The sequence below is a fragment of the Ambystoma mexicanum genome, chromosome 3q (genome assembly GCF_040938575.1).
Source record: "Ambystoma mexicanum isolate Mex_15411 chromosome 3q, UKY_AmexF1_1, whole genome shotgun sequence".
Taxonomy (NCBI): Eukaryota; Metazoa; Chordata; class Amphibia; order Caudata; family Ambystomatidae; genus Ambystoma; species Ambystoma mexicanum.
In genome coordinates, this window is record NC_090926.1 from 1,301,067,724 (window position 1) to 1,301,093,410 (window position 25,687).

Consider the following 25,687-nt stretch of genomic DNA (forward strand, 5'->3'; position numbering starts at 1 on the left):
AATGCTCTTGAGCCATTTACCTTCCGTTTTAGGACTCTGTTTTTGATTTTTTCCCATTGTCAGTTTTTTTTATAGCCTCTTTTCCCTTCTGGTGGGCCTGGTCCTTGAGAGTTCCTCCTGAAAAAATAGCAAAGTTGGGTTGCTCTGGTTGAAGTGTTAAGTCACGTTTATTCTCTCCCTTATTCCCAGGGGAAATAAGGATCACTTCTCCAAGTGCTAACTCTGTTTGTTTGGGCTGGGTACCATTTCCTTGTTTCAGCTTCATAGGACCTTTTCCTCCATAGGGATTTTCTCCCAATTGAACCTCATCTTTATTTTGTTTGGTCAGACTTCTCATCCATTTGCAGTCCTCGAGGACTGCCTCCATCAGTAATGACTTGTCATTAGCATCCCTTCTTGCTAATTCACTGAGGCGATTTTGCCAGAGCTGGGTTTGTTCAGCTTCTTTGTTCATTCGTATATTCAAGTTCTGTAAGGACAAGTCCATTTGCATATTTGCCTCTTTTATTTGCATGTTGGTAGTGGTTACCTCTTGCACAGAGTTTTTTATTACCTCATAGAGTTTTAGGAAAGGTGCCAGTGTAATATTTAACGAAGTCATAACCACTTGTTGGATATGTTCAGTGTCCTTTTCTCTTCCAAGTTTACAGGCTTCACTGATTATTTGTGTAATTTGATCTTTCGATAAGGCATCAGGGCGCTGGTTTGCATCCTCCAATGATGGTGTCTGGGTCATTTTCGTTGTCATTTGAACCTCACAAGCTGTCATTTGTGATTTTCGGCCTTTCAATCGACCTCCAAGGGATAGACGTTCCTTCTCAAGTGTTGATGTTTGCGACATCTTCATTAACGTATGGTCTCCGTGATACTTTGTTGAAAATATAACAGGGTCTTCAGCCACAAGAGATCTCCCTTTGGCTTGTTCCTTGTGCAATGCTGCCATCCTCTCATTTATTAGAGAGAAGCTCTTCCTTTTCTCTCTTTCAATTTTGCCAGTCCGTAGCGTTATGTCTTGCATGATTTTATTTGCTAGACTTGAGTTACTCAAGCTAGCCGGCGGCAGCTGTGTGTTACCATTGGTTCCTGGGGCTCCTGATGAAATAGCCCTCTCCGAATCTCTCTGAGCTTGCTTGTCCAGACGCACCTTAGTGGGGTGCATCCCATCAGTGGGGTGCGTTTCAGTCATTTCCTTGAATAAACTCAGGGATGAGCTACCTTGTTCAACAAGGTTTTTTTAAAATACATCCATTTCATCTTTCTGAGTATTTTTATGATTATCTTTGTCCTTGGAGCCTTGATTTCGACAATCTTCCCTATATGGCTGGAAGATATCGAGTATTACTGGGGAATCCACCATGGAACCTACACATTGTGATTTTTCTCCCATTTTGATGGTAGAATCCGGCAGGGCTTTTTCCCATTGACCCAACTCAATTGCATCCCACTGGTCTCCATGTTCCCATGCGGTCTCTGATAGTGGTGATCCACTTGTGGCTCGGGTGGAAGGTATCTTCGCATGACTGGGATCTTTTGTGGGTGTCATTGGGATCTTTAAAGACTCTCTGAATCTGCTCTCATCCCTCACCTCTACAGGATAATCATGGCAGTCAGTCATGCCCTTACGCATATCAGCTATAGCCAGATTTGGACTTCCGGCTAATTCGCAGGCTCGCCTGTTCGAGGGGTAGTTACCTTCGCTTGGGGAGATAGAGAGTGGAATGGGGCCATGCAAATCGGTCCTCGCACTGGATTTGCTTTTTGATTCGATCTTCTCAATCTCAATTTCGGGTTGCTGAATGTCTGGATTGTCTGCAACTTTCTCAAGAGGTACACCCAAGAGCGTATTAGGTACGTCCGAGCCTTTATCATGCCCTTTTGGCTGACTCTTTGACTGATTTTGTCTAGTTCGCAGACAGTTTGGTCGGCTGCATGCCCCTGGTCGGTATCATCATCAGGCGACTTCGATGTTGCAAGGGCTATGGGTTGTTGATCCATAGTCCCTCCTGTAGTGGGGACTGTACAAGCCATAGGTGCCAATCGTAAGGTATCATCATTTCCCATATCTAACAATTCACTTTTATCCATATCCATGTTTGCCCCCACAGATAGGCTCTTGCGCTTCTTAGTACAAAAAGGTAGACGGGACTGTTTGAGCATTGTCATTTTCAATGTATGTTCAAGGCTCCTATTTACTTCTGGAAGAGAAGCAAATCTTTGCCTTACCTGGAGGCGGGTTCTCAGTCCTGTTGCTGATAAATCCAAGTTAGCAGGGACCTGCTTCATACTGTCGTGCAGCTCCTCTATGTAAGACTTCTTTGTTTTGGATCGGGCACGCGTGACTACCACCAGCAAGGGTATAGGCGCAGCCACAGCCACAGCAACCAGCCAAACAGCACAACAGCAAGGTAGATCACTCAAACGATGCCCTTTGCGCGCTCGGGCTTAGCGCTGCAAGGGTGTCTGGGTGAAAGTTATGTAGCACTTCCTTCCTTCCTGTGGGTGTCCAGGGGGCACGCGGGGCCAGGCAGCGCTATGGCGCAACAGTATTTTTTCCTTCTTTGTCCCCTCAGCCTCACGCCGCAACTTCCACATGCCCCACAGAGCGTCCACACGTCGGGTCCAAAACAGCTGACAGGCAGCAGGCAGCAGGCAGCAGGCGAGAGGGTAGCAGCCACAGCAGCCACAGCAAGGTAGATCACCCAGACGATGCTCTTTGCGCACTCGGGAAATCCCTTTCACCTACTCTACTCTTTCATCCAATCTACTGTCACTCTGCCCAGTGGCCCTTGCTCCATTCAATCCCTTTCACCTGCTCTACTCTTTCATCCAATCTACTGTCACTCTGCCCAGTGGCCCTCTCTCCATGTATTGACTTTCACCTACTCTACTCTTTCATCCAATCTACTGTCACTCTGCCCAGTGTCCCTTGCTCCATTCAATCCCTTTCACCTGCTCTACTCTTTCATCCAATCTACTGTCACTCTGCCCAGTGGCCCTCTCTCCATGTATTGACTTTCACCTACTCTACTCTTTCATCCAATCTACTGTCACTCTGCCCAGTGGCCCTCTCTCCATGTATTCACTTTCACCTACTCTACTCTTTCTTCCAATCTACGGTCACTCTGCCAGGTGCCCCTCTCTCCATGGATCCCCGTTCACCTACTCTGCTCTTTGATCTAATCTACTCTCAATCTTCCCGGTGCCCCTCCCTGCACACATCCTCTCACACCTTTGAGTTTATCACGTCTCGTCCATGTCCCTGCTCACAGCCTCCTCTAGTCTCTGTTAGGGAGAATTCTCTGTTTAGGCTGAATTTCCTAACCTAGTGAGTCCCCCAGCAGCTTTGCTGGATTTCTGGAGTTTGTTTTTTTCCATCCTGCCAAGAGTGAGACTCTTTTTCTCCCACTCTTGGACATGTATGTGTGTAATTCCTTTGAAATGTCAATGTGTTCGATGGGCTATGGGGTCTTTTACTCCATAGGGTCTCATATGTTTTTCTATGTGTGTTAGACCGCACCCTACGTGTCGTAACACGGGGGCACCCTAGCGGGTCCCCCACCATAGACTCCATACCCAGGGACTGACTACTGTCTCCCCGGGCATGTAAAGTCACCATTGGCTTTACTAGACCTAAATTTACTAACAGAACTAGTACCAACCATCTTATTGTGGACGTACTAGTAGGGGTAATTCGATTACTCCTGGATCTGTTACTCGAGGGGGCACTGTCCCGTCCCCCCTCGTCGAGTTTTGGCTGGTGGCAGTGGAAACTACTTGTTATGTTCGACCCCGAGCATAACCCTATGGGATTCGTCCCATTGTTGGAGATTAATCCTTTTTCTCGTTAATCTCTAACGTACCACCGATCTACTTATCGTAAATAAGTTTATCGGATGGTATTTTCTGCCAGAACTCGGTTTGTAAAATGGCGTCTGTGTTCGTCTCTGTGACTCCTAAACCAAAGGTTGAGCCCTTTGTTCCACTTTTGGCGGGCCTCTGTACAGAGACCCTCCAAAGTGGTGCCATTCTGTCTAGGTTACCTCAGGGGTGTGGGAGGGGGTTTAGGCACCCTGGACCGAGTTGCCTTGCCAACTCAGGTAGCACTCTGGAGTGATTGGCCCAAGTGGTGAGCGTTCCCGCTCACCACTTAGCATGTGTTGATTGACAGCTAGGCTGAATGAATGGGGGTTTTCTGCATAAAAGCAGGGCTTTTGGGACTGGATCTTCAGAAGTCGCCACAGGACCTAAGAATCCGACAAGGGTAACGCTGATCCGACCTGCAACGACGACACCTCCGGTGGAGCCCTGCTGAGCCGACTCACCACTTCCCGACGACAGAGGAGATCTCCCTGCCAGAGAGTCTCTTCCCCTGACTGGTGGGAACAACCAGTCCCCTTTGCTTTTTATTGGCCTCAGGACGCAGTGGTCGAATTGCCCATGCAGAGCACCTCGGCAACCGGATAGCCACTACCCCTGTACTGCGACCAAAAGGTGATGCCTTGTGACGGAGCACTCCGCGGCTGGTCTGTTCCCTGGTGGTGCACCGGACTTCACTTTCCTTCGACGACGAGATCATCTCTACTCTTGGCCAAGACCCGACGTGCATCCACCACCAGGAACAACTGCCCCCGCCGGAGCTGCCCTCCACAACAAGGTACCGTATCCGCCTGGCTTCCCTTTCGATCGGTTCGAGTGAGGTGTCTTAATCCTCTCCGTTCCGTTGGGTCGCCTCCAAGCTTTTCTCATTCGTTGTTCTGAACTGGTTCAATCTGCCGATAACAATTTGCAATACAGACTTGAATGCATGTCCACTAGAGACTTTTTGGGACATCGCGCCTTGCCTCTCTCCGAGTGGGCCTGGCCTCTGAACTTTACGATCTATTGTGATTCTTGCCTTCCTGCCTTGCATTTTATCCACTAAGATCGAACTGTGTTGATTTCATAACCTGCCTATCTTTTTCTCTCCCGTCCTAACTAATATTCGAGTGTCATCTGGGTTGAGGTATACACCTCTGTCTGAAAATAAGTGGTACCAGTAGAACCTAGAGTTGTCGAAGTATTGCTCGGGGGATTGATCGTTTTCTGCTTCGTAGAGTAATTGTGTTTGATTTGTTTGCTGTGAATTTGCTATAGTGTTTTTCATAGATGTTCTGTTATAAATAAATACCTTAATATCTTTACACTAAGCCTTGTTGCGTGTTTGCTTGTCTTGCTGTGAAGAATTGCCCTATTTTGTATACTCCACATACTGCTCAACTTTTCTTGAGAGAAGTCTGACTGCTCAGCCACAGCTACCAAGTGAATCTGTGTGGTACAGACTGCTACCAAGTGGGTTCACCGCCAACGCCTGTAGTCCTAAATCTTTTGCAGTGGTCCCAGAGGGAACTGCACAGGTTTCCGCCTAACAGTCTCCTTGGACGCTTTGAGCTTCCCAGGCCCCTTGTCCTTTAGCTTGAGGTGTAATAGCTGCTCCTTCCCTTTAGGGTCCTCTCTCTTCTTGCCACATTCTACAATCACCTGCAAGCCATGGACTCGGCCCGTCGTCGTTCTGCGGTTGATAAATGAAGTTGCATTAAATTGCATGCAAATAACACATGTTATTTAAAGAGCTGCCCAACTGGACCGGTACTGCAGTAAGTAGCCCACATGACCCACATGACAGGCAGTTCCTACTCGTGAGGCCTGCACACCCCTCACCTCTTAGTTTGGCCTCCGCGTTCTCATGGTAGGCCCCCACGTTCATGGCGATGCTCCGTGCAGACGCCAGGACCCGGAGTAGCAGCTCACAGCTCTCCTCAGTGTGCTCCAGCGTGTCCGCCCCCTCCATGAGCTTCAGCAGTGGCAGGATGTGAGGAATGGCAAGGCCGCCACCCACCACGGGGGCATTCTCTGCAGGGGGGAAGAGGCACATGGACTGTCAGTGTGCAGCAAGAGGTATGCAATAGGTGTAAGGTACGGGGGAGTGGGGGTTCAGTGTACGGCCAAGTGTGGTGGGCTATAGAGAACAGTTGGGGCATGATGAGACCAGATCTGGTGAGGTGTGGTGGTGCAGTGTGAGATGCAGTATGGAGGAGTGGAGGTGCAGGTGGATGGCAGGTGCAGTATGAGGCCAGCTGTGGAAGAGCATGGAGGAGTGCTGGTGGAGTGTCAGGCCATGTCTTGAAGGGTACAGAGCAGTGGATGTGCAGTGTGAGCCTGTGTGGGGTGGGGTATGGAGGAGTGGAGATGCAGTGTGATCCTGTGTGGGGTGGGGTATGGAGGAGTGGAGATGCAGTGTGGGGCTGGGTGGTGGGGATCTAGAGGAGTGGAGATGCAGTGTGAGGCTAGGTGGTTGGAGTATAGAGGAGTGGAGATACAGTGTGAGGCCAGGTGGTGGGGATCTAGAGGAGTGGAGATGCAGTGGGAGGCTAGGTGGTGGGGATCTAGAGGAGTGGAGATGCAGTGTGAGGCTAGGTGGTGGGGATCTAGAGGAGTGGAGATTCAGTGTGAGGCTAGGTGGTGGGGATCTAGAGGAGTGGAGATGCAGTGTGATGCTCGGTGGTTGGGGTATAGAGGAGTTGAGATGCAGTGTGAGGCTAGGTGGTGGGGATCTAGAGGAGTGGAGATGCAGTGTGAGGCTAGGTGGTGGGGATATATAGGAGTGGAGATGCAGTGTGAGGCTAGGTGGTGGGGATCTAGAGGAGTGGAGATGCAGTGTGAGGCTAGGTGGTGGGAGTATAGAGGAGTGGAGATACAGTGTGAGGCCAGGTGGTGGGGATCTAGAGGAGTGGAGATGCAGTATGAGGCTAGGTGGTGGGGATCTAGAGGAGTGGAGATGCAGTGTGAGGCTAGGTGGTGGGGATATATAGGAGTGGAGATGCAGTGTGAGGCTAGGTGGTGGGAGTATAGAGGAGTGGAGATACAGTGTGAGGCCAGGTGGTGGGGATCTAGAGGAGTGGAGATGCAGTATGAGGCTAGGTGGTGGGGATCTAGAAGAGTGGAGATGCAGTGTGAGGCTAGGTGGTGGGGATCTAGAGGAGTGGAGGTGCAGTCTGAGGCTAGGTGGTGGGGATATATAGGAGTGGAGATGCAGTGTGAGGCTAGGTGGTGGGGGCATGGAGGAGTGGAGATGCAGTGTGAGGCTAGGTGGTGGGGTTTAGAGAAGTGGAGATGCAGTGTGAAGCTAGGTGGTGGGAGTATAGAGGAGTGGAGATACAGTGTGAGGCCAGGTGGTGGGGATCTAGAGGAGTGGAGATGCAGTGTGAGGCTAGGTGGTGGGGATCTAGAGGAGTGGAGATGCAGTGTGAGGCTAGGTGGTGGGGATCTAGAAGAGTGGAGATGCAGTGTGAGGCTAGGTGGTGGGAGTATAGAGGAGTAGAGATGCAGTGTGAGGCTAGCTGGTGGGAGTATAGAGGAGTGGAGATGCAGTGTGAGGCTAGGTTGTGGGAGTATAGAGAAGTGGAGATGCAGTGTGAGGCCAGGTGGTGGGAGTATAGAGGAGTGGAGATGCAGTGTGAGGTTAGGTGGTGGGAGTACAGAGGAGTGGAGATGCAGTGTGAGGCCAGGTGGTGGGGATCTAGAGGAGTGGAGATGCAGTGTGAGGCTAGGTGGTGGGAGTATAGAGGAGTGGAGATACAGTGTGAGGCCAGGTGGTGGGGATCTAGAGGAGTGGAGATGCAGTGTGAGGCTAGGTGGTGGGGATCTAGAGGAGTGGAGATGCAGTGTGAGGCTAGGTGGTGGGGATCTAGAAGAGTGGAGATGCAGTGTGAGGCTAGGTGGTGGGAGTATAGAGGAGTGGAGATGCAGTGTGAGGCTAGGTGGTGGGAGTATAGAGGAGTGGAGATGCAGTGTGAGGCTAGGTTGTGGGAGTATAGAGAAGTGGAGATGCAGTGTGAGGCCAGGTGGTGGGAGTATAGAGGAGTGGAGATGCAGTGTGAGGTTAGGTGGTGGGAGTACAGAGGAGTGGAGATGCAGTGTGAGGCCAGGTGGTGGGGATCTAGAGGAGTGGAGATGCAGTGTGAGGCTAGGTGGTGGGAGTATAGAGGAGTGGAGATGCAGTGTGGGGCCAGGTGGTGGGGGTATAGAGGAGTGGAGATGCAGCCTGAGGCTAGGTGGAGGGGGCATGGAGGAGTGAAGATGCAGTGTGAGGCTAGGTGGTGGCGGTAGAGGAGTGGATATGCAGTGTGAGGCTAGGTGGTGGGGTTTAGAGGAATGGAGATGCAGTGTGAAGCTAGGTGGTGGGAGGATAGAGGAGTGGAGATGCAGTGTGAGGCTAGGTGGTTGGAGTATAGAGGAGTGGAGATACAGTGTGAGGTCAGGTGGTGGGGATCTAGAGGAGTGGAGATGCAGTGTGAGGTTAGGTGGTGGGGATCTAGAGGAGTGGAGATGCAGTGTGAGGCTAGTTGGTGTGCGTATGGAGGAGTGGAGATCCAGTGTGAGGCTATGTGGTGGGGGTATAGAGGAGGGGAGATGCAGTGTGAGGCTAGGTGGTGGGAGTATAGAGGAGTGGAGATAAAGTGTGAGGCTAGGCGGTGGGGGTATAGAGGAGTGGAGGTGCAGTGTGAGGCTAGCTGGTGTGGGTATGGAAGAGTAGAGATGCAGTGTGAGGCTAGGTGGTGGGGATAGGGAGGAGTGGAGAAGCAGTGTGAGGGTAGGTGGTAGTGGTATGGTAGAGTGGAGATGCAGTATGAGGCTAGGTGGTGGGAGTATAGAGGAGTGGAGATACAGTGTGAGGCTAGGTGGTGGGGATATATAGGAGATGAGGTGCAGTCTGAGGCTAGGTGGTGGGGATATATAGGAGTGAAGATGCAGTGTGAGGCTAGGTGGTGGGGGCATGGAGGAGTGGAGATGCAGTGTGAGGCTAGGTGGTGGGGTTTAGAGGAGTGGAGATGCAGTGTGAGGCTAGGTGGTGGGAGTATAGAGGAGTGGAGATACAGTGTGAGGCCAGGTGGTGGGGATCTAGAGGAGTGGAGATGCAGTGTGAGGCTAGGTGGAGGGGATCTAGAGGAGTGGAGATGCAGTGTGAGGCTAGGTGGTAGGGATCTAGAGGAGTGGAGATGCAGTGTGAGGCTAGGTGGTGGGAGTATAGAGGAGTGGAGATGCAGTGTGAGGCTAGGTGGTGGGAGTATAGAGGAGTGGAGATGCAGTGTGAGGCTAGGTGGTGGGAGTATAGAGGAGTGGAGATGCAGTGTGAGGCCAGGTGGTGGGGATCTAGAGGAGTGGAGATGCAGTGTGAGGCCAGGTGGTGGCAGTAGAGGAGTGGAAATTGTGTGTGGGGCTGGGTGGTGGGGATCTAGGAGTGGAGGTGCAGTCTGAGGCTAGGTGGTGGGGATATATAGGAGTAGAGATGCAGTGTGAGGCTAGGTGGTGGGGTTTAGAGGAGTGGAGATGCAGTGTGAGGCTAGGTGTTGGGGATCTAGAGGAGTGGAGATGCAGTGTGAGGCTAGGTGGTGTGAGTATAGAGGAGTGGAGATGCAGTGTGAGGCTAGGTGGTGGGAGTATAGTGGAGTGGAGATGCAGTGTGAGGCCAGGTGGTGGGGATATAGAGGAGTGGAGATGCAGTCTGAGGCTAGGTGGAGGGGGCATGGAGGAGTGGAGATGCAGTGTGAGGCTAGGCGGTGTGAGTATAGAGGAGTTGAGATGCAGTGTGAGGCCAGGTGGTGGGGATCTAGAGGAGTGGAGATGCAGTCTGAGACTAGGTGGAGGGGGCATGAAGGAGTGGAGATGCAGTGTGAGGCTAGGTGGTGAGGGTATAGAGGAGTGGAGATCCAGTGTGAGACTAGGTGGTGGGAGTAAAGAGGAGTGGAGATGCAGTGTGAGGCTAGGTGGTGGCAGTAGAGGAGTGGATATGCAGTGTGAGGCTAGGTGGCGGGGTTTAGAGGAATGAGATGCAGTGTGAAGCTAGGTGGTGAGGGTATAGAGAAGTGGAGATTCAGTGTGAGGCTAGGTGGTGGGGGTATAGTGGAGTGGAGATGCAGTGTGAGGCTAGGTGGTGGGGTTTAGAGGAGTGGAGTTGCAGTGTGAAGCTAGGTGGTGAGGGTATACAGGAGCGGAGATGCAGTGTGAGGCCAGGTGGTGAGGGTATACAGGAGTGGAGATGCAGTGTGAGGCTAGGTGGTGGGGATATAGAGGAGTGGAGGTGCAGTGTGAGGCTAGGTGGTGGGGGTATGGTAGAGTGGAGATGCAGTGTGAGGCTAGGTGGTGGGGATAGAGGAGTGGAGATACAGTGTGAGGCTAGGTGGTGTGGGTATAGTGGAGATGCAGTATGAGGCTAGGTGGTGGGAGTATAGAGGAGTAGAGATGCAGTGTGAAGCTAGGTGGTGGGTATAGAGGAGTGGAGATACAGTGTGAGGCTAGGTGGTGTGAGTATAGAGGAGTTGAGATGCAGTGTGAGGCCAGGTGGTGGGGATCTAGAGGAGTGGAGATGCAGTCTGAGACTAGGTGGAGGGGGCATGGAGGAGTGGAGATGCAGTGTGAGGCTAGGTGGTGCGGGTATAGAGGAGTGGAGATCCAGTGTGAGGCTAGGTGGTAGGAGTATAGAGGAGTGGAGATGCAGTGTGAGGCTAGGTGGTGGCAGTAGAGGAGTGGATATGCAGTGTGAGGCTAGGTGGTGGGGTTTAGAGGAATGGAGATGCAGTGTGAAGCTAGGTGGTGAGGGTATAGAGGAGTGGAGATGCAGTGTGAGGCTAGGTGGTGGGGGTATGGTGGAGTGGAGATGCAGTGTGAGGCTAGGTGGTGGGGTTTAGAGGAGTGGAGTTGCAGTGTGAAGCCAGGTGGTGAGGGTATACAGGAGCGGAGATGCAGTGTGAGGCCAGGTGGTATGGGTATACAGGAGTGGAGATGCAGTGTGAGGCTAGGTGGTGGGGATATAGAGGAGTGGAGGTGCAGTGTGAGGCTAGGTGGTGGGGATAGAGGAATGGAGATACAGTGTGAGTTTAGGTGGTGTGGGTATAGAGGAGTGGAGATGCAGTATGAGGCTAGGTGGTGGGAGTATAGAGGAGTAGAGATGCAGTGTGAAGCTAGGTGGTGGGTATAGAGGAGTGGAGATACAGTGTGAGGCTAGGTGGTGTGGGTATAGAGGAGTGGAGATGCAGTATGAGGCTAGGTGGTGGGAGTATAGAGGAGTGGAGATGCAGTGTGAAGCTAGGTGGTGGGGGTATAGAGGAGTGGGGATGCAGTGTGAGGCTAGGTGGTGGGGGTATGGAGGAGTGGAGATGCAGTGTGAGGCTAAGTGGTGGGAGTATAGAGGAGTGGAGATACAGTGTGAGGTCAGGTGGTGGGGATCTAGAGGAGTGGAGATGCAGTGTGAGGTTAGGTGGTGGGGATCTAGAGGAGTGGAGATGCAGTGTGAGGCTAGTTGGTGTGCGTATGGAGGAGTGGAGATCCAGTGTGAGGCTATGTGGTGGGGGTATAGAGGAGGGGAGATGCAGTGTGAGGCTAGGTGGTGGGAGTATAGAGGAGTGGAGATAAAGTGTGAGGCTAGGCGGTGGGGGTATAGAGGAGTGGAGGTGCAGTGTGAGGCTAGCTGGTGTGGGTATGGAAGAGTAGAGATGCAGTGTGAGGCTAGGTGGTGGGGATAGGGAGGAGTGGAGAAGCAGTGTGAGGGTAGGTGGTAGTGGTATGGTAGAGTGGAGATGCAGTATGAGGCTAGGTGGTGGGAGTATAGAGGAGTGGAGATACAGTGTGAGGCTAGGTGGTGGGGATATATAGGAGATGAGGTGCAGTCTGAGGCTAGGTGGTGGGGATATATAGGAGTGAAGATGCAGTGTGAGGCTAGGTGGTGGGGGCATGGAGGAGTGGAGATGCAGTGTGAGGCTAGGTGGTGGGGTTTAGAGGAGTGGAGATGCAGTGTGAGGCTAGGTGGTGGGAGTATAGAGGAGTGGAGATACAGTGTGAGGCCAGGTGGTGGGGATCTAGAGGAGTGGAGATGCAGTGTGAGGCTAGGTGGTGGGGATCTAGAGGAGTGGAGATGCAGTGTGAGGCTAGGTGGTAGGGATCTAGAGGAGTGGAGATGCAGTGTGAGGCTAGGTGGTGGGAGTATAGAGGAGTGGAGATGCAGTGTGAGGCTAGGTGGTGGGAGTATAGAGGAGTGGAGATGCAGTGTGAGGCTAGGTGGTGGGAGTATAGAGGAGTGGAGATGCAGTGTGAGGCCAGGTGGTGGGGATCTAGAGGAGTGGAGATGCAGTGTGAGGCCAGGTGGTGGCAGTAGAGGAGTGGAAATTGTGTGTGGGGCTGGGTGGTGGGGATCTAGGAGTGGAGGTGCAGTCTGAGGCTAGGTTGTGGGGATATATAGGAGTGGAGATGCAGTGTGAGGCTAGGTGGTGGGGTTTAGAGGAGTGGAGATGCAGTGTGAGGTTAGGTGGTGGGGATCTAGAGGAGTGGAGATGCAGTGTGAGGCTAGGTGGTGTGAGTATAGAGGAGTGGAGATGCAGTGTGAGGCTAGGTGGTGGGAGTATAGTGGAGTGGAGATGCAGTGTGAGGCCAGGTGGTGGGGATATAGAGGAGTGGAGATGCAGTCTGAGGCTAGGTGGAGGGGGCATGGAGGAGTGTAGATGCAGTGTGAGGCTAGGCGGTGTGAGTATAGAGGAGTTGAGATGCAGTGTGAGGCCAGGTGGTGGGGATCTAGAGGAGTGGAGATGCAGTCTGAGACTAGGTGGAGGGGGCATGAAGGAGTGGAGATGCAGTGTGAGGCTAGGTGGTGAGGGTATAGAGGAGTGGAGATCCAGTGTGAGACTAGGTGGTGGGAGTAAAGAGGAGTGGAGATGCAGTGTGAGGCTAGGTGGTGGCAGTAGAGGAGTGGATATGCAGTGTGAGGCTAGGTGGCGGGGTTTAGAGGAATGAGATGCAGTGTGAAGCTAGGTGGTGAGGGTATAGAGAAGTGGAGATTCAGTGTGAGGCTAGGTGGTGGGGGTATAGTGGAGTGGAGATGCAGTGTGAGGCTAGGTGGTGGGGTTTAGAGGAGTGGAGTTGCAGTGTGAAGCTAGGTGGTGAGGGTATACAGGAGCGGAGATGCAGTGTGAGGCCAGGTGGTGAGGGTATACAGGAGTGGAGATGCAGTGTGAGGCTAGGTGGTGGGGATATAGAGGAGTGGAGGTGCAGTGTGAGGCTAGGTGGTGGGGGTATGGTAGAGTGGAGATGCAGTGTGAGGCTAGGTGGTGGGGATAGAGGAGTGGAGATACAGTGTGAGGCTAGGTGGTGTGGGTATAGTGGAGATGCAGTATGAGGCTAGGTGGTGGGAGTATAGAGGAGTAGAGATGCAGTGTGAAGCTAGGTGGTGGGTATAGAGGAGTGGAGATACAGTGTGAGGCTAGGTGGTGTGAGTATAGAGGAGTTGAGATGCAGTGTGAGGCCAGGTGGTGGGGATCTAGAGGAGTGGAGATGCAGTCTGAGACTAGGTGGAGGGGGCATGGAGGAGTGGAGATGCAGTGTGAGGCTAGGTGGTGCGGGTATAGAGGAGTGGAGATCCAGTGTGAGGCTAGGTGGTAGGAGTATAGAGGAGTGGAGATGCAGTCTGAGGCTAGGTGGTGGCAGTAGAGGAGTGGATATGCAGTGTGAGGCTAGGTGGTGGGGTTTAGAGGAATGGAGATGCAGTGTGAAGCTAGGTGGTGAGGGTATAGAGGAGTGGAGATGCAGTGTGAGGCTAGGTGGTGGGGGTATGGTGGAGTGGAGATGCAGTGTGAGGCTAGGTGGTGGGGTTTAGAGGAGTGGAGTTGCAGTGTGAAGCCAGGTGGTGAGGGTATACAGGAGCGGAGATGCAGTGTGAGGCCAGGTGGTATGGGTATACAGGAGTGGAGATGCAGTGTGAGGCTAGGTGGTGGGGATATAGAGGAGTGGAGGTGCAGTGTGAGGCTAGGTGGTGGGGATAGAGGAATGGAGATACAGTGTGAGTTTAGGTGGTGTGGGTATAGAGGAGTGGAGATGCAGTATGAGGCTAGGTGGTGGGAGTATAGAGGAGTAGAGATGCAGTGTGAAGCTAGGTGGTGGGTATAGAGGAGTGGAGATACAGTGTGAGGCTAGGTGGTGTGGGTATAGAGGAGTGGAGATGCAGTATGAGGCTAGGTGGTGGGAGTATAGAGGAGTGGAGATGCAGTGTGAAGCTAGGTGGTGGGGGTATAGAGGAGTGGGGATGCAGTGTGAGGCTAGGTGGTGGGGGTATGGAGGAGTGGAGATGCAGTGTGAGGCTAAGTGGTGGGAGTATAGAGGAGTGGAGATGCAGTGTGAAGCTAGGTGGTGGGGGTATAGAGGAGTGGAGATGCAGTGTGAAGCTAGGTGGTGGGGGTATAGAGGAGTGGAGATGCAGTGTGAGGCTAGGTGGTGGGGGTATGGAGGAGTGGAGATGCAGTGTGAGGCTAGGTGGTGGGAGTATAGAGGAGTGGAGATGCAGTGTGAAGCTAGTTGGTGGGGGTATAAAGGAGTGGAGATGCAGTGTGAGGCTAGGTGATGGGGTATGGAGGAGTGGAGATGCAGTGTGAGGCTAGGTGGTGGGGATAGGGAGGAGTGGAGATGCAGTGTGAGGCCAGGTGGTGCGGGTATACAGGAGTGGAGATGCAGTGTGAGGCTAGGTGGTGGGGATATAGAGGAGTGGAGATACAGTGTGAGGCTAGGTGGTGTGGGTATAGAGGAGTGGAGATGCAGTATGAGGCTAGGTGGTGGGAGTATAGAGGAGTAGAGATGCAGTGTGAAGCTAGGTGGTGGGTATAGAGGAGTGGAGATACAGTGTGAGGCTAGGTGGTGTGGGTATAGAGGAGTGGAGATGCAGTATGAGGCTAGGTGGTGGGAGTATAGAGGAGTGGAGATGCAGTGTGAAGCTAGGTGGTGGGGGTATAGAGGAGTGGGGATGCAGTGTGAGGCTAGGTGGTGGGGGTATAGAGGAGTGGAGATGCAGTGTGAAGCTAGGTGGTGGGGGTATAGAGGAGGTGAGATGCAGTGTGAGGCTAGGTGGTGGGGGTATGGAGGAGTGGAGATGCAGTGTGAGGCTAGGTGGTGGGAGTATAGAGGAGTGGAGATGCAGTGTGAAGCTAGTTGGTGGGGGTATAGAGGAGTGGAGATGCAGTGTGAGGCTAGGTGGTGGGGTATGGAGGAGTGGAGATGCAGTGTGAGGCTAGGTGGTGGGGATAGGGAGGAGTGGAGATGCAGTGTGAGGCCAGGTGGTGAGGGTATACAGGAGTGGAGATGCAGTGTGAGGCTAGGTGGTGGGGATATAGAGGAGTGGAGATACAGTGTGAGGCTAGGTGGTGTGGGTATAGAGGAGTGGAGATGCAGTATGAGGCTAGGTGGTGGGAGTATAGAGGAGTAGAGATGCAGTGTGAAGCTAGGTGGTGGGTATAGAGGAGTGGAGATACAGTGTGAGGCTAGGTGGTGTGGGTATAGAGGAGTGGAGATGCAGTATGAGGCTAGGTGGTGGGAGTATAGAGGAGTGGAGATGCAGTGTGAAGCTAGGTGGTGGGGGTATAGAGGAGTGGGGATGCAGTGTGAGGCTAGGTGGTGGGGGTATGGAGGAGTGAAGATGCAGTGTGAGGCTAGGTGGTGGCAGTATAGAGGAGTGGAGATGCAGTGTGAAGCTAGGTGGTGGGGGTATAGAGGAGTGGAGATGCAGTGTGAAGCTAGGTGGTGGGGGTTTAGCGGAGTGGAGATGCAGTGTGAGGCTAGGTGGTGGGGGTATGGAGGAGTGGAGATGCAGTGTGAGGCTAGGTGGTGGGAGTATAGAGGAGTGGAGATGCAGTGTGAAGCTAGGTGGTGGGGGTATATAGGAGTGGAGATGCAGTGTGAGGCTAGGTGGTGGGGTATGGAGGAGTGGAGATGCAGTGTGAGGCTAGGTGGTGGGGATAGGGAGGAGTGGAGATGCAGTGTGAGGCCAGGTGGTGAGGGTATACAGGAGTGGAGATGCAGTGTGAGGCTAGGTGGTGGGGATATAGAGGAGTGGAGGTGCAGTGTGAGGCTAGGTGGTGGGAGTATAGAGGAGTGGAGATGCAGTGTGAGGCTATGTGGGGGGCTATGGAGGAGTGGAGATGCAGTCTGAGGCTAGGTGATGGGGATAGGGAGGAGTGGAGATGCAGTGTGAGACTAAGTGGTGGGGGTATGGAGGAGTGGAGATGCAGTGTGAGACTAAGTGGTGGGGGTATGGAGGAGTGGAGATGCAGTGTGAAGCTAGGTGGTGGGAGTATAGAGGAATGGAGATGCAGTGTGAAGCTAGGTGGTGGGGGTATAGAGGCGTGGAGATGCAGTGTGAAGCTAGGTGGTGGGGGTATAGCAGAGTGGAGATGCAGTGTGAGGCTAGGTGGTGGGGGTATGGAGGAGTGGAGATGCAGTGTGAGGCTAGGTGGTGGGAGTATAGAGGAGTGGAGATGCAGTGTGAAGCTAGGTGGTGGGGGTATATAGGAGTGGAGATGCAGTGTGAGGCTAGGTGGTGGGGTATGGAGGAGTGGAGATGCAGTGTGAGGCTAGGTGGTGGGGATAGGGAGGAGTGGAGATGCAGTGTGAGGCCAGGTGGTGAGGGTATATAGGAGTGGAGATGCAGTGTGAGGCTAGGTGGTGGGGATATAGAGGAGTGGAGGTGCAGTGTGAGGCTAGGTGGTGGGAGTATAGAGGAGTGGAGATGCAGTGTGAGGCTATGTGGGGGGGGCTATGGAGGAGTGGAGATGCAGTCTGAGGCTAGGTGGTGGGGATAGGGAGGAGTGGAGATGCAGTGTGAGACTAAGTGGTGGGGGTATGGAGGAGTGGAGATGCAGTGTGAGACTAAGTGGTGGGGGTATGGAGGAGTGGAGATGCAGTGTGAAGCTAGGTGCTGGGAGTATAGAGGAGTGGAGATGCAGTGTGAAGCTAGGTGGTGGGGGTATAGAGGAGTGGAGATGCAGTGTGAAGCTAGGTGGTGGGGGTATAGCAGAGTGGAGATGCAGTGTGAGGCTAGGTGGTGGGGGTATGGAGGAGTGGAGATGCAGTGTGAGGCTAGGTGGTGGGAGTATAGAGGAGTGGAGATGCAGTGTGAAGCTAGGTGGTGGGGGTATATAGGAGTGGAGATGCAGTGTGAGGCTAGGTGGTGGGGTATGGAGGAGTGGAGATGCAGTGTGAGGCTAGGTGGTGGGGATAGGGAGGAGTGGAGATGCAGTGTGAGGCCAGGTGGTGAGGGTATACAGGAGTGGAGATGCAGTGTGAGGCTAGGTGGTGGGGATATAGAGGAGTGGAGGTGCAGTGTGAGGCTAGGTGGTGGGAGTATAGAGGAGTGGAGATGCAGTGTGAGGCTATGTGGAGGGACTATGGAGGAGTGGAGATGCAGTGTGAGGCTAGGTGGTGGGGATAGGGAGGAGTGGAGATGCAGTGTGAGACTAAGTGGTGGGGGTATGGAGGAGTGGAGATGCAGTGTGAGACTAAGTGGTGGGGGTATGGAGGAGTGGAGATGCAGTGTGGGGCTGGGTGGTTAGGTATGGAGGAGTGGAGATGGACCAGTGTGAAGCAGGGTGTGGTGGCACAGAGCCGGGAAGGTGCCAATGCAGACCTTTGCTCTCATTTAAAGCTTTCAGGTAGGGTTTCAGTTGCTTCTCGAAGGTGATGGCACTGCTGGTGTGGGTCTGCCGTAGGGCCTGCCACGTCTGCTGCAAACGTACAACCTGTGGATAACACAAGATCTGAGTTACACATGTCACAGCTAGAACAGCAGGTACAGCATGGCGGAGAGGACTTGAACAGAAGAAACCACACCAATGACCTATGAACTTACAGCATCTGTCAGAGGCGAAAACTCTACCCAGTGCAGCAGAGTTGGGATCCAGAACCCTAGGCACACAACAACAGACAGGATCCGGAGCACCCGGTCCAGCGCTGGGCACGCCCTGTGACTGTGGTATGAGTTTACCAGACTTTTCCCCTGATGAGTACTACTCTTGAAACGCTATTCTGGGTGAGTGTACACTATCGACCCTCGTTTCTCGGGGGGGGAGGAGGGAGCTGCATGGGTGGCTGTAGGGGGCTCAACTAACTGGTGGTATGTTTGTGTCATTCTTTCAGTATCCTGCGGTCCCTGTACCCGGTATAACGCCCAGTAGCTGACCATTGGCCCTGACAGGAGAGGAGGATATGTGCATTGTGACTTGTTAGGGCTCGGCATCGGGCCGCCTCACTTGCACTCACTCATGGAGACATGGAGTCACGTCTGCTGCTTGTGAGGTCCCGTCGGCAACTGCCGTACGGGACGCGTTAATTGGCAAAAGCGCATGTGCGGCCCGGAACGAGGCTCGCGCATGCGCCCTATAACTTACAACATAACATCCCTTCTTTTCTTTAAACAGAAACAACATTTATCAACATAACTTTAAACAGGACTCAACGTGAGTCAATCATCAGGGCGTAGTATCGGCTCAGTCTCCTGAGTCCATGATATAGTCCTTGAAACGCACTGGTTGTTGACGTCTCTGTCTCGCCGGGTACCGGCTGCTACTCCCGTGGGTCGGTAGCGGTACGACATCGATAGGTGGCAAGCCCGTCGGGCTGTCGGCTTCGGGGATATCTGCACTCACCTCTGGTCCGAAGGTGTCCTCCTGCACTCCGTCACTGGGACATACCTCTACTTTCTTGAAAAAGGACTTGTTGCGAGTGACTGTCCCCTTTCGCTAGCCGCAGTTACCATCGCCCCTTTCATGTGGGTTACTGTCCAGGGTTGCGGCTCATACGTGAGTGAATGTTACCCCTCTGGTCGGCAGTTCTTGACCAGCACGGAGCCCCCTACAGCTACCTCCTTTTCCAGCAGGCCTCTCCTCACACTCTCCTTCACGTTCTTCGCTGCTCTCTTTTGTCGAACCCTGTCATCATCGATCACGCCCTGTGCTGTATCCCCCTCTCCTTCATGTATTGTGCAAACTGGTGCCCCGTAAATGGTGGTCCGTTCTCGGAGCAGAGAACAGTTGGGAATCCATGGGTGGCGGACATCTTTTCAAGTGCTAAGATGGTGTGGTCACTTGCAGTGGAGTCCAGCAACTCAACTTCGGGGTATCTCGACCACTGGTCGACAACGGCCAAGAAATACATACCCCTCCCTATCGAGCCAAAGTCCACGTGAACTGTGCCCCACGGACGTTCACTCCTGTCCATGGAATTTATCGGCGGTGCCCTCTCCGCTGGGCCTGCTGCCTGACACGGTCGACACCTGCGTACATGTCCTTCCACCTGGCTTTCTAGGTTGGGAAACCACACCTTTGGTCTCATCCGCGCTTTTGTACTTGCCACCCCCTGGTACTGGTGTGTGCCAGCTCCAGGACTCGGGATTCCAGTGTATGTGGGACAACAATCTGTCACCCTCGCAGCAGTAGTCCATCATCTGAGATAGTTCATCTCGCACCTTCCACAGGGCTTGCAGATCTTTCTGTGCTCTATCCTCTCTCCTCGTGTTGTTATTCAGCTCAGCACCTCCTTCCATTCACTGCTCTGTATCGCTGACCGTATGATCTTGAACACCTTGTCGTTGTCAGACTCCTTGGCTACGACCTCCCTTGACAGTGCCACCGGCATGGCCCCTTCGACAATACTGTGGACGAACTCCTGACACTCCACCAGCTCTCCCGGACCATATACCCTTTTACTGTTCGGGTGGCGGGACAAGTAGTCAGCGGGGTTATTCTAGGCCTATACACCAACTTCATTTCATACTCCATGAGAGCGAGCATCCAATGTTTGATGCGTGGCGGGGGCTTTGACGACACACCAGCCAAGATTGGAATTAGCGGTTTGTGGTCTGTCACCACCACTACTGGTTCCCCAGGCTATAGTGGCGGAAATGCCGGCAGCCCCACAAGATCGCTAATGTTAGGGAGAATTCTCTGTTTAGGCTGAATTTCCTAACCTAGTGAGTCCCCCAGCAGCTTTGCTGGATTTCTGGAGTTTCTTTTTTACATCCTGCCAAGAGTGAGACTCTTTTTCTCCCACTCTTGGACATGAATGTGTGTAATTCCTTTGAATGTCAATGTGTTCTATGGGCTATGGGGTCTTTTACTCCATAGGGTCTCATATGTTTTTCTATGTGTGTTACACCGCACCCTCCGTGCCATAGCACTGGGGGGTCCTAGCGGACCTCCATCCTAGACTCCATACCCGGGGACGGACTACTGTCTCCCCGGGAATGTAAAGTCACAATTGGCTTTACTAGACCTACATTTACTAACAGAACTAGTACAAACCATCCTAGTGTGGACGTACTAGTAGGAGTAATTCGATTACTCCTGGGTCTGTTATTCAAGGGGGCACTGTCCCGTCCCCCCTCGTCGAGTTTTGGCTGGTGGCAGTGGAAACTACTTGTTATATTCGACCCCGGATATAACCCTATGGGATTCTTCCCATTGTTGGAGATTAATACTTTTTCCCGTTAATCTCTAACATACCACTGGTTTACTTATCTTAAATAAGTCTATCGAGTGGTATTTTCTGCCAGAACTCTGTTTTTAAAATGGCGTCTGTGTTCGTCTCTGTGACTCCTAAACCAAAGGTTGAGCCTTTGTTCCACTTTTGGCGGGCTTCTGTACAGAGACCCTGCAAAGTGGTGCCATTCTGTCTGGGTTACCACAGGGGTGTGGGAGGGGGTTTAGGCACCCTGGACTGGGTTGCCTTGCCAACTCCAGTCGCACTCTGGTGTGATTGGCCCAAGTGGTGAGCCACCCCGCTCACCACTTAGCGTGTTTTGATTGACAGCTAGGCTGAATGAATGGGGGTTTTCTGCATAAAAGCAGGGCTTTTGGGACTGGATCTTCAGAAGTCGCCACAGGACCTAAGAATCCGACGAGGGTAAAGCTGAGCCGACCTGCAACGATGACACCTCCGGTGGAGCCCTGCTGAACCGACTCACCACTTCCCGACGACAGAGGAGATCTCCCTGCCGGAGAGTCTCTTCCCCTGACTGGTGGGAACAACCAGTCCCCTTTGCTTTTTCTTCGCTCCAGGACGCAGTGGTCGAATTGCCCGTGCAGAGCACCCCGGCAACCGGATAGCCACTACCCCTGTACCACGACCAAAAGGTGGTGCCTTGTGACGGAGCACTCTGCGGCTGGTCTCCTCCCTGGTGGTGCAACGATCTTCAACTTTCCTTCGACGACGAGATCATCTCTTCTCTTGGCAAAGACCCGACTTGCATCCACCACCAGGAACAACTGCCCCCGCCGGAGCTGTCTCTCCACAAACAAGGTACCGTGTCCGCCTGACTTCCCTTTCTGCCGTATAGAGTGGGGTGTCTTAATCCTTGCCTTCCCATTGGGTCACCTCCAAGCTTTCTTTAACTTTCTGTTCGGAACTGGTCCAAACTTTCCATAACAATTTGCGATAAAGACTCGAAGCGCATTTCCACTGAGACACTTTTTGGGACATATCGCCTTGCCTCTCCCCGAGAGGGCCTGGCCTCTGAACTTTGTGATCTGCAGTAGACCCTGCCTTACTTGCCTTGCATTTGTCCGTAAAGTATTGGTACCGAGTTGATTTCATAACCTGCCTTATTTTTCTCTCCCGTCCTAAAGAATACTAGAGTGCCATCTAGGTTAAAGCATTCACCTCTGTCTGCAAATAAGTGATGCCGGTGAACCTAGACTTGTCGAACTATTGTTAGGGGGATTGATCTGTTTCTTCGTATAAGTAATTGTGATTGAAGTTGTTTGCCGTATTAGTGCCAGAGTGTTTTTCATAGATGTGTTGTTATAAATAAATACCTTTATATCTTTACACCGAAGCCTTGTTCCGTGTTTGCTTGTTCTACTGTGTAGATTGCCCTATTTTGTATACTCCACATACTGCCTAACTCTTCTTGAGGGAAGTCTGACTGCTCAGCCACAGCTACCAAGTGAATCTGTGTGGTACAGACTGCTACCAAGTGGGTTTACTGCCAAACACCTGCAGTCCTAAATCTTTTGCAGTGGTCCCAGAGGGAACTGCACAGGTTTCCACCTAACACTGGTGTACAGCGGTGGGATTTGTATCGAGTATACAGTTTAGAGTGCTTTTCGACACTTTAGGGTAACTAACCACAAAGCTTAGCACTAATAAGCAACTTTTAAAAACATGTCTACTATGGAAGTTTAAAGGCAAGAGTCCTTGTCAGGTGAAAATACTGAGAGTTTACGAGCTCTCTGTAGGCAAGAGAATCTTTCTGTAAGAGGCAAGAAGTTAGAACTGATAGCGAGATTGCTGGAAAACCAAAGTCTGGGTACTGGTTCAGAGGAACCAACTTCTCCAGCAAATGTAGATAACAGTAATGGTGTTGATCTAAATCAAAGTAATGATAGTGATGAAGAGGCTGAAGAGGAAGGAGAGGCTAACGAAACTGTCTCCCCTGCTCCTCTACCTGCCTTACCAGCTGTACCTACGGGGCCCATACCAGGTCCCACATGTTACCCTGCTTATTTTGAACTTGAAAAATTGAAGCTCGAATTAGAATACAAACGGTTCTTGGCTCAATCTGAAAGAAACCAAGAGCTCGAGTTCAGACGGATGAATGCCCAGGCTGAGCAGAAGCAAGCTGAGTTAAGGCTCAGGGAAATAGAACTTAATCACAAGTTAGAGATGAAAAAGTTGTCTGTGGAAAATGCTTCTCTCTCCTCTGGTTCCTCTAGGAGCTCCAGTCCCAAAAGACCCCGGATGCCGAAGGAATTAGTGGGTATGTATGAACCGAGATTGGATGTGTTGGATTGGTTAAAACTGTTTGAGTACAATCATGGGCTCCAGGACATCACCGGGAATGATTTACTTCCCTGGTTGTTCTCTAGGCTCCCCCCTGTTGCGACTGATGTAGTAATGGAGTTGGGGGAGGCAGATAAAACAGAGGGCACAGGGCGTACCTCTGATCTGTATCCCTCCCCGGAAGTTTTTCAAGGATGGCAACCTTCTCCACATTGCCACTCTAAACTCTCGCTCTGCCATCAAGCACTCCTCTGATATCTGTCGCCTTCTTGAGGAACTGGACCTCGACGTCCTCGGTCTCACTGAGACTTGGTTCACTGCCAGCTCTGCCACCAGCTTTGACACACTCCTACCTGACGGCTACAAGATCCTCTCCGTGCCCAGGCCCAACCGTTCAGGGGGTGGTGTTGCCCTTATCTTCCCTGAGTGGATTCCTGCCATCTCACTCCTACGCAGACCTACTCCTCTTTTGAATGTCTTGTCTGCCGACTTTCTCTCTCTCCTAGCCATTCCCTTACCGTGGCTACTATCTATCGGCCACCTGGTCAAATTTCCTCCTTCCTCTCTGAGTGGGCTGACCTCTCCTCCTCACTCCTGTCCTCAACCACCCAACTCCTCTTTCTCGGTGACTTCAACATCCACCTCGATGCCTCCTGTCCCCCCACTGGTCTCTTCCGCGAACTCTGCAACTCTCTCTCACTCTCTATTCTCCCGTCTGGGCCTACTCACTCTGCAGGGCACACTCTTAAAGCTCTGATCTCTTCTGACCTTCCCCTCTCCCTCCCTCTCTCCACTCCTCTCTCTTGGAGCGATCACTTTCTCCTATCCTCCCACCTCTCCCTCCCTACCCCACAGGCAAAGCCACCCTCTTCACTGCCACCCACCTTCTCGGTCATCCGACCCATGAAGCGCGTGTCAGCTGAGGCTTTCGCTGCTACCTTCTCAGCCCCTTCTCCCCCCTCGGCTGACTCCCACCCTGACGCAGCCCTCTCCATGCTCTATTCCTCTATATCTGATACTCTCGATATCCTTGCCCCCGTCATGAGAATCCGCCTGAAGCCCAAAGCCAAATGTAATTCCTGGTATGACTCGGATCTCGTCACCCTAAAACGCAAGTGCAGGGTGGCAGAGAGGAAATGGCGTGCTTCATGTTCATCCTCTGACAAACTGGCCTGCCGCCTGCTCCAAAGGCAATACCGGCTCTCCGTTCTCACCAAGAAGAGAGCCCTTATCCAAGCCCGCATCTCTGAGGCATCTAACAACTCGGCCGAACTCTTTAAAATCTGCAAGGAGCTGGCCAACCCTGCTGCAGTCTCTACCTCTCCTGTCCCCTCCCAGGCCCTCTGCACTGCACTGGCCTCGCACTTCATCTCAAAAACTCAGGACATCCTGTCCTCGCTCTCCTCCTCTCACCTCCCTCCCTCTCTTCCCTGCTCTTCCTCTTGCTCTCTTGCAGCCGCCCCTCCGCCCTCCTTCTCTGCTTTTCCACCTTTTTCTGCTGATGAGGTTTCCAGACAAGTCCGATCTATGAAAACCTCGTCAAAACAGGTTCACCCCTGTTCCTCCAAAACCATCAAGGACCACATCGACTCCCTGGCTCCTGCCCTAGCTGACTTTTGCAACCACTCATTCGCCTCTGGAGTCTTCCCATCCCCCCTCAAGCACTCCCTTGTGCACCCCCTCCTCAAGAAACCCTCTTCCGACCCCTCCTGCCCGGCCAACTATCGCCCAATCTCCATTACTCCCTTCCTGGGCAAGCTCCTGGAGAAACTGGCCATCTCCCAGCTTAACCTCCATGCTGAATATGTTGGTAATCTTCATGACCATCAATCCGGCTTCAGAGCGGCCAGAAGCACGGAAACTGCTCTCCTGAACATCCGTGAGGACCTGCTCCTGAACCTCGATTCCAACACTCCCTGTGTTCTCATTCTGCTCGATCTCTCCTCTGCCTTTGACACTGTCAACCATGCCATCCTGCTCAACCGTCTCCGTGATAACCTGGGTATCACTGGTCAGGCTCTGGCATGGCTGACCTCTTTCCTTTCCGGTCGACCCTCCCAGGTCCAAATGGGCTCCTTCCTCTCTGACATCTTTTTCTCCACCTGTGGTGTCCCCCAGGGATCCAACCTCTCTCCCTGGCTTTTCAATCAGTATCTGGCACTCCTTGCCCACCGCATCGCCGCTCTCTGCCCCCACTTTCAGTGCTATGCGGACGATACCCAGCTCATTTTCAGGCTACCCTCGGCCTCCTCCTCTCCTTCCCTCATCTCCGACTGTCTGTCTGCTATCCAGGAATGGTGTGCCGCCAATGACCTCTGCCTTAACGCCAGTAAGACTGAGATTCTACTCATCGGCACACCCACTCCTTCCTTTCCTGCAGCTCTCTGGCCGGCCTCCCTTGGCCCTCTTCCTGCCCCTACCTGCAAAGCTAAAAACCTCGGGGTCATCTTCGACTCCATACTCTCCTTCTCTCCTCATATTTCTGACGTCTCTAAGAAGTCACACTACCAGCTGCACCTCCTCAGAGGTATTCTTCCCTTCCTCTCCTTCCCCCAGAAGCTCACTGTCTCCCGAGCCCTGGTTCTCTCAAGGCTGGACTACTGTAACAGCCTCTATCTTAATCTGCCTGCCTCCACTCTCCGCCCTCTGCAACTTATCCAGAACAGAACTGCGAGACTTGTCCTTGGCCTCAAGCCCAGGGACCGTATCTCTCCAGGACTGAAATCTCTTCACTGGCTCCCAGTGGCTGCGAGGATTAAGTTCAAAACCCTCTGCATTGTCCACAAGGCCTTCTGGGGCCTGGGGCCACAATACCTTCAACTCTCTCTTCCTAAATATCTGCCTTCACGAGCCCTTCGCTCATCCGTCTCCAACTCCCTCATGGTCAGCCGCTTCTCGAAGCAACGAGCTGGGGGTAGATCTCTCTCCGCAGCAGGGGCCTCCCTCTGGAACAGCCTTCCTGCCTCCCTGAAACTTGAGGAGAACCATCTCCGGTTCCGGAAGCACCTCAAAACCTTCCTCTTCGCTTCTGCCTTCTCTCTCCCTCTCCCCTGCTAAACCTGCTAAA

The 25,687-nt window shown here is 52.7% G+C and overlaps 1 protein-coding gene across 3 annotated transcripts in view; it reads right to left on the reverse strand.

Moving 5' to 3' along the window:
* LOC138447910 (breast cancer anti-estrogen resistance protein 3 homolog) overlaps positions 1-25,687 on the reverse strand; it is a 350,104-nt gene that overhangs the window by 35,487 nt on the left and 288,930 nt on the right. For all 3 annotated transcript variants that reach the window (XM_069604426.1, XM_069604428.1, XM_069604427.1), the window contains exons 8-9: positions 17,471-17,582; positions 5,698-5,889 (exon numbers count right to left, since the gene is read on the reverse strand). In XM_069604426.1, coding sequence (XP_069460527.1) covers positions 5,698-5,889; positions 17,471-17,582 — 304 coding nt within the window. The remainder of the gene's footprint in view (positions 1-5,697; positions 5,890-17,470; positions 17,583-25,687) is intronic.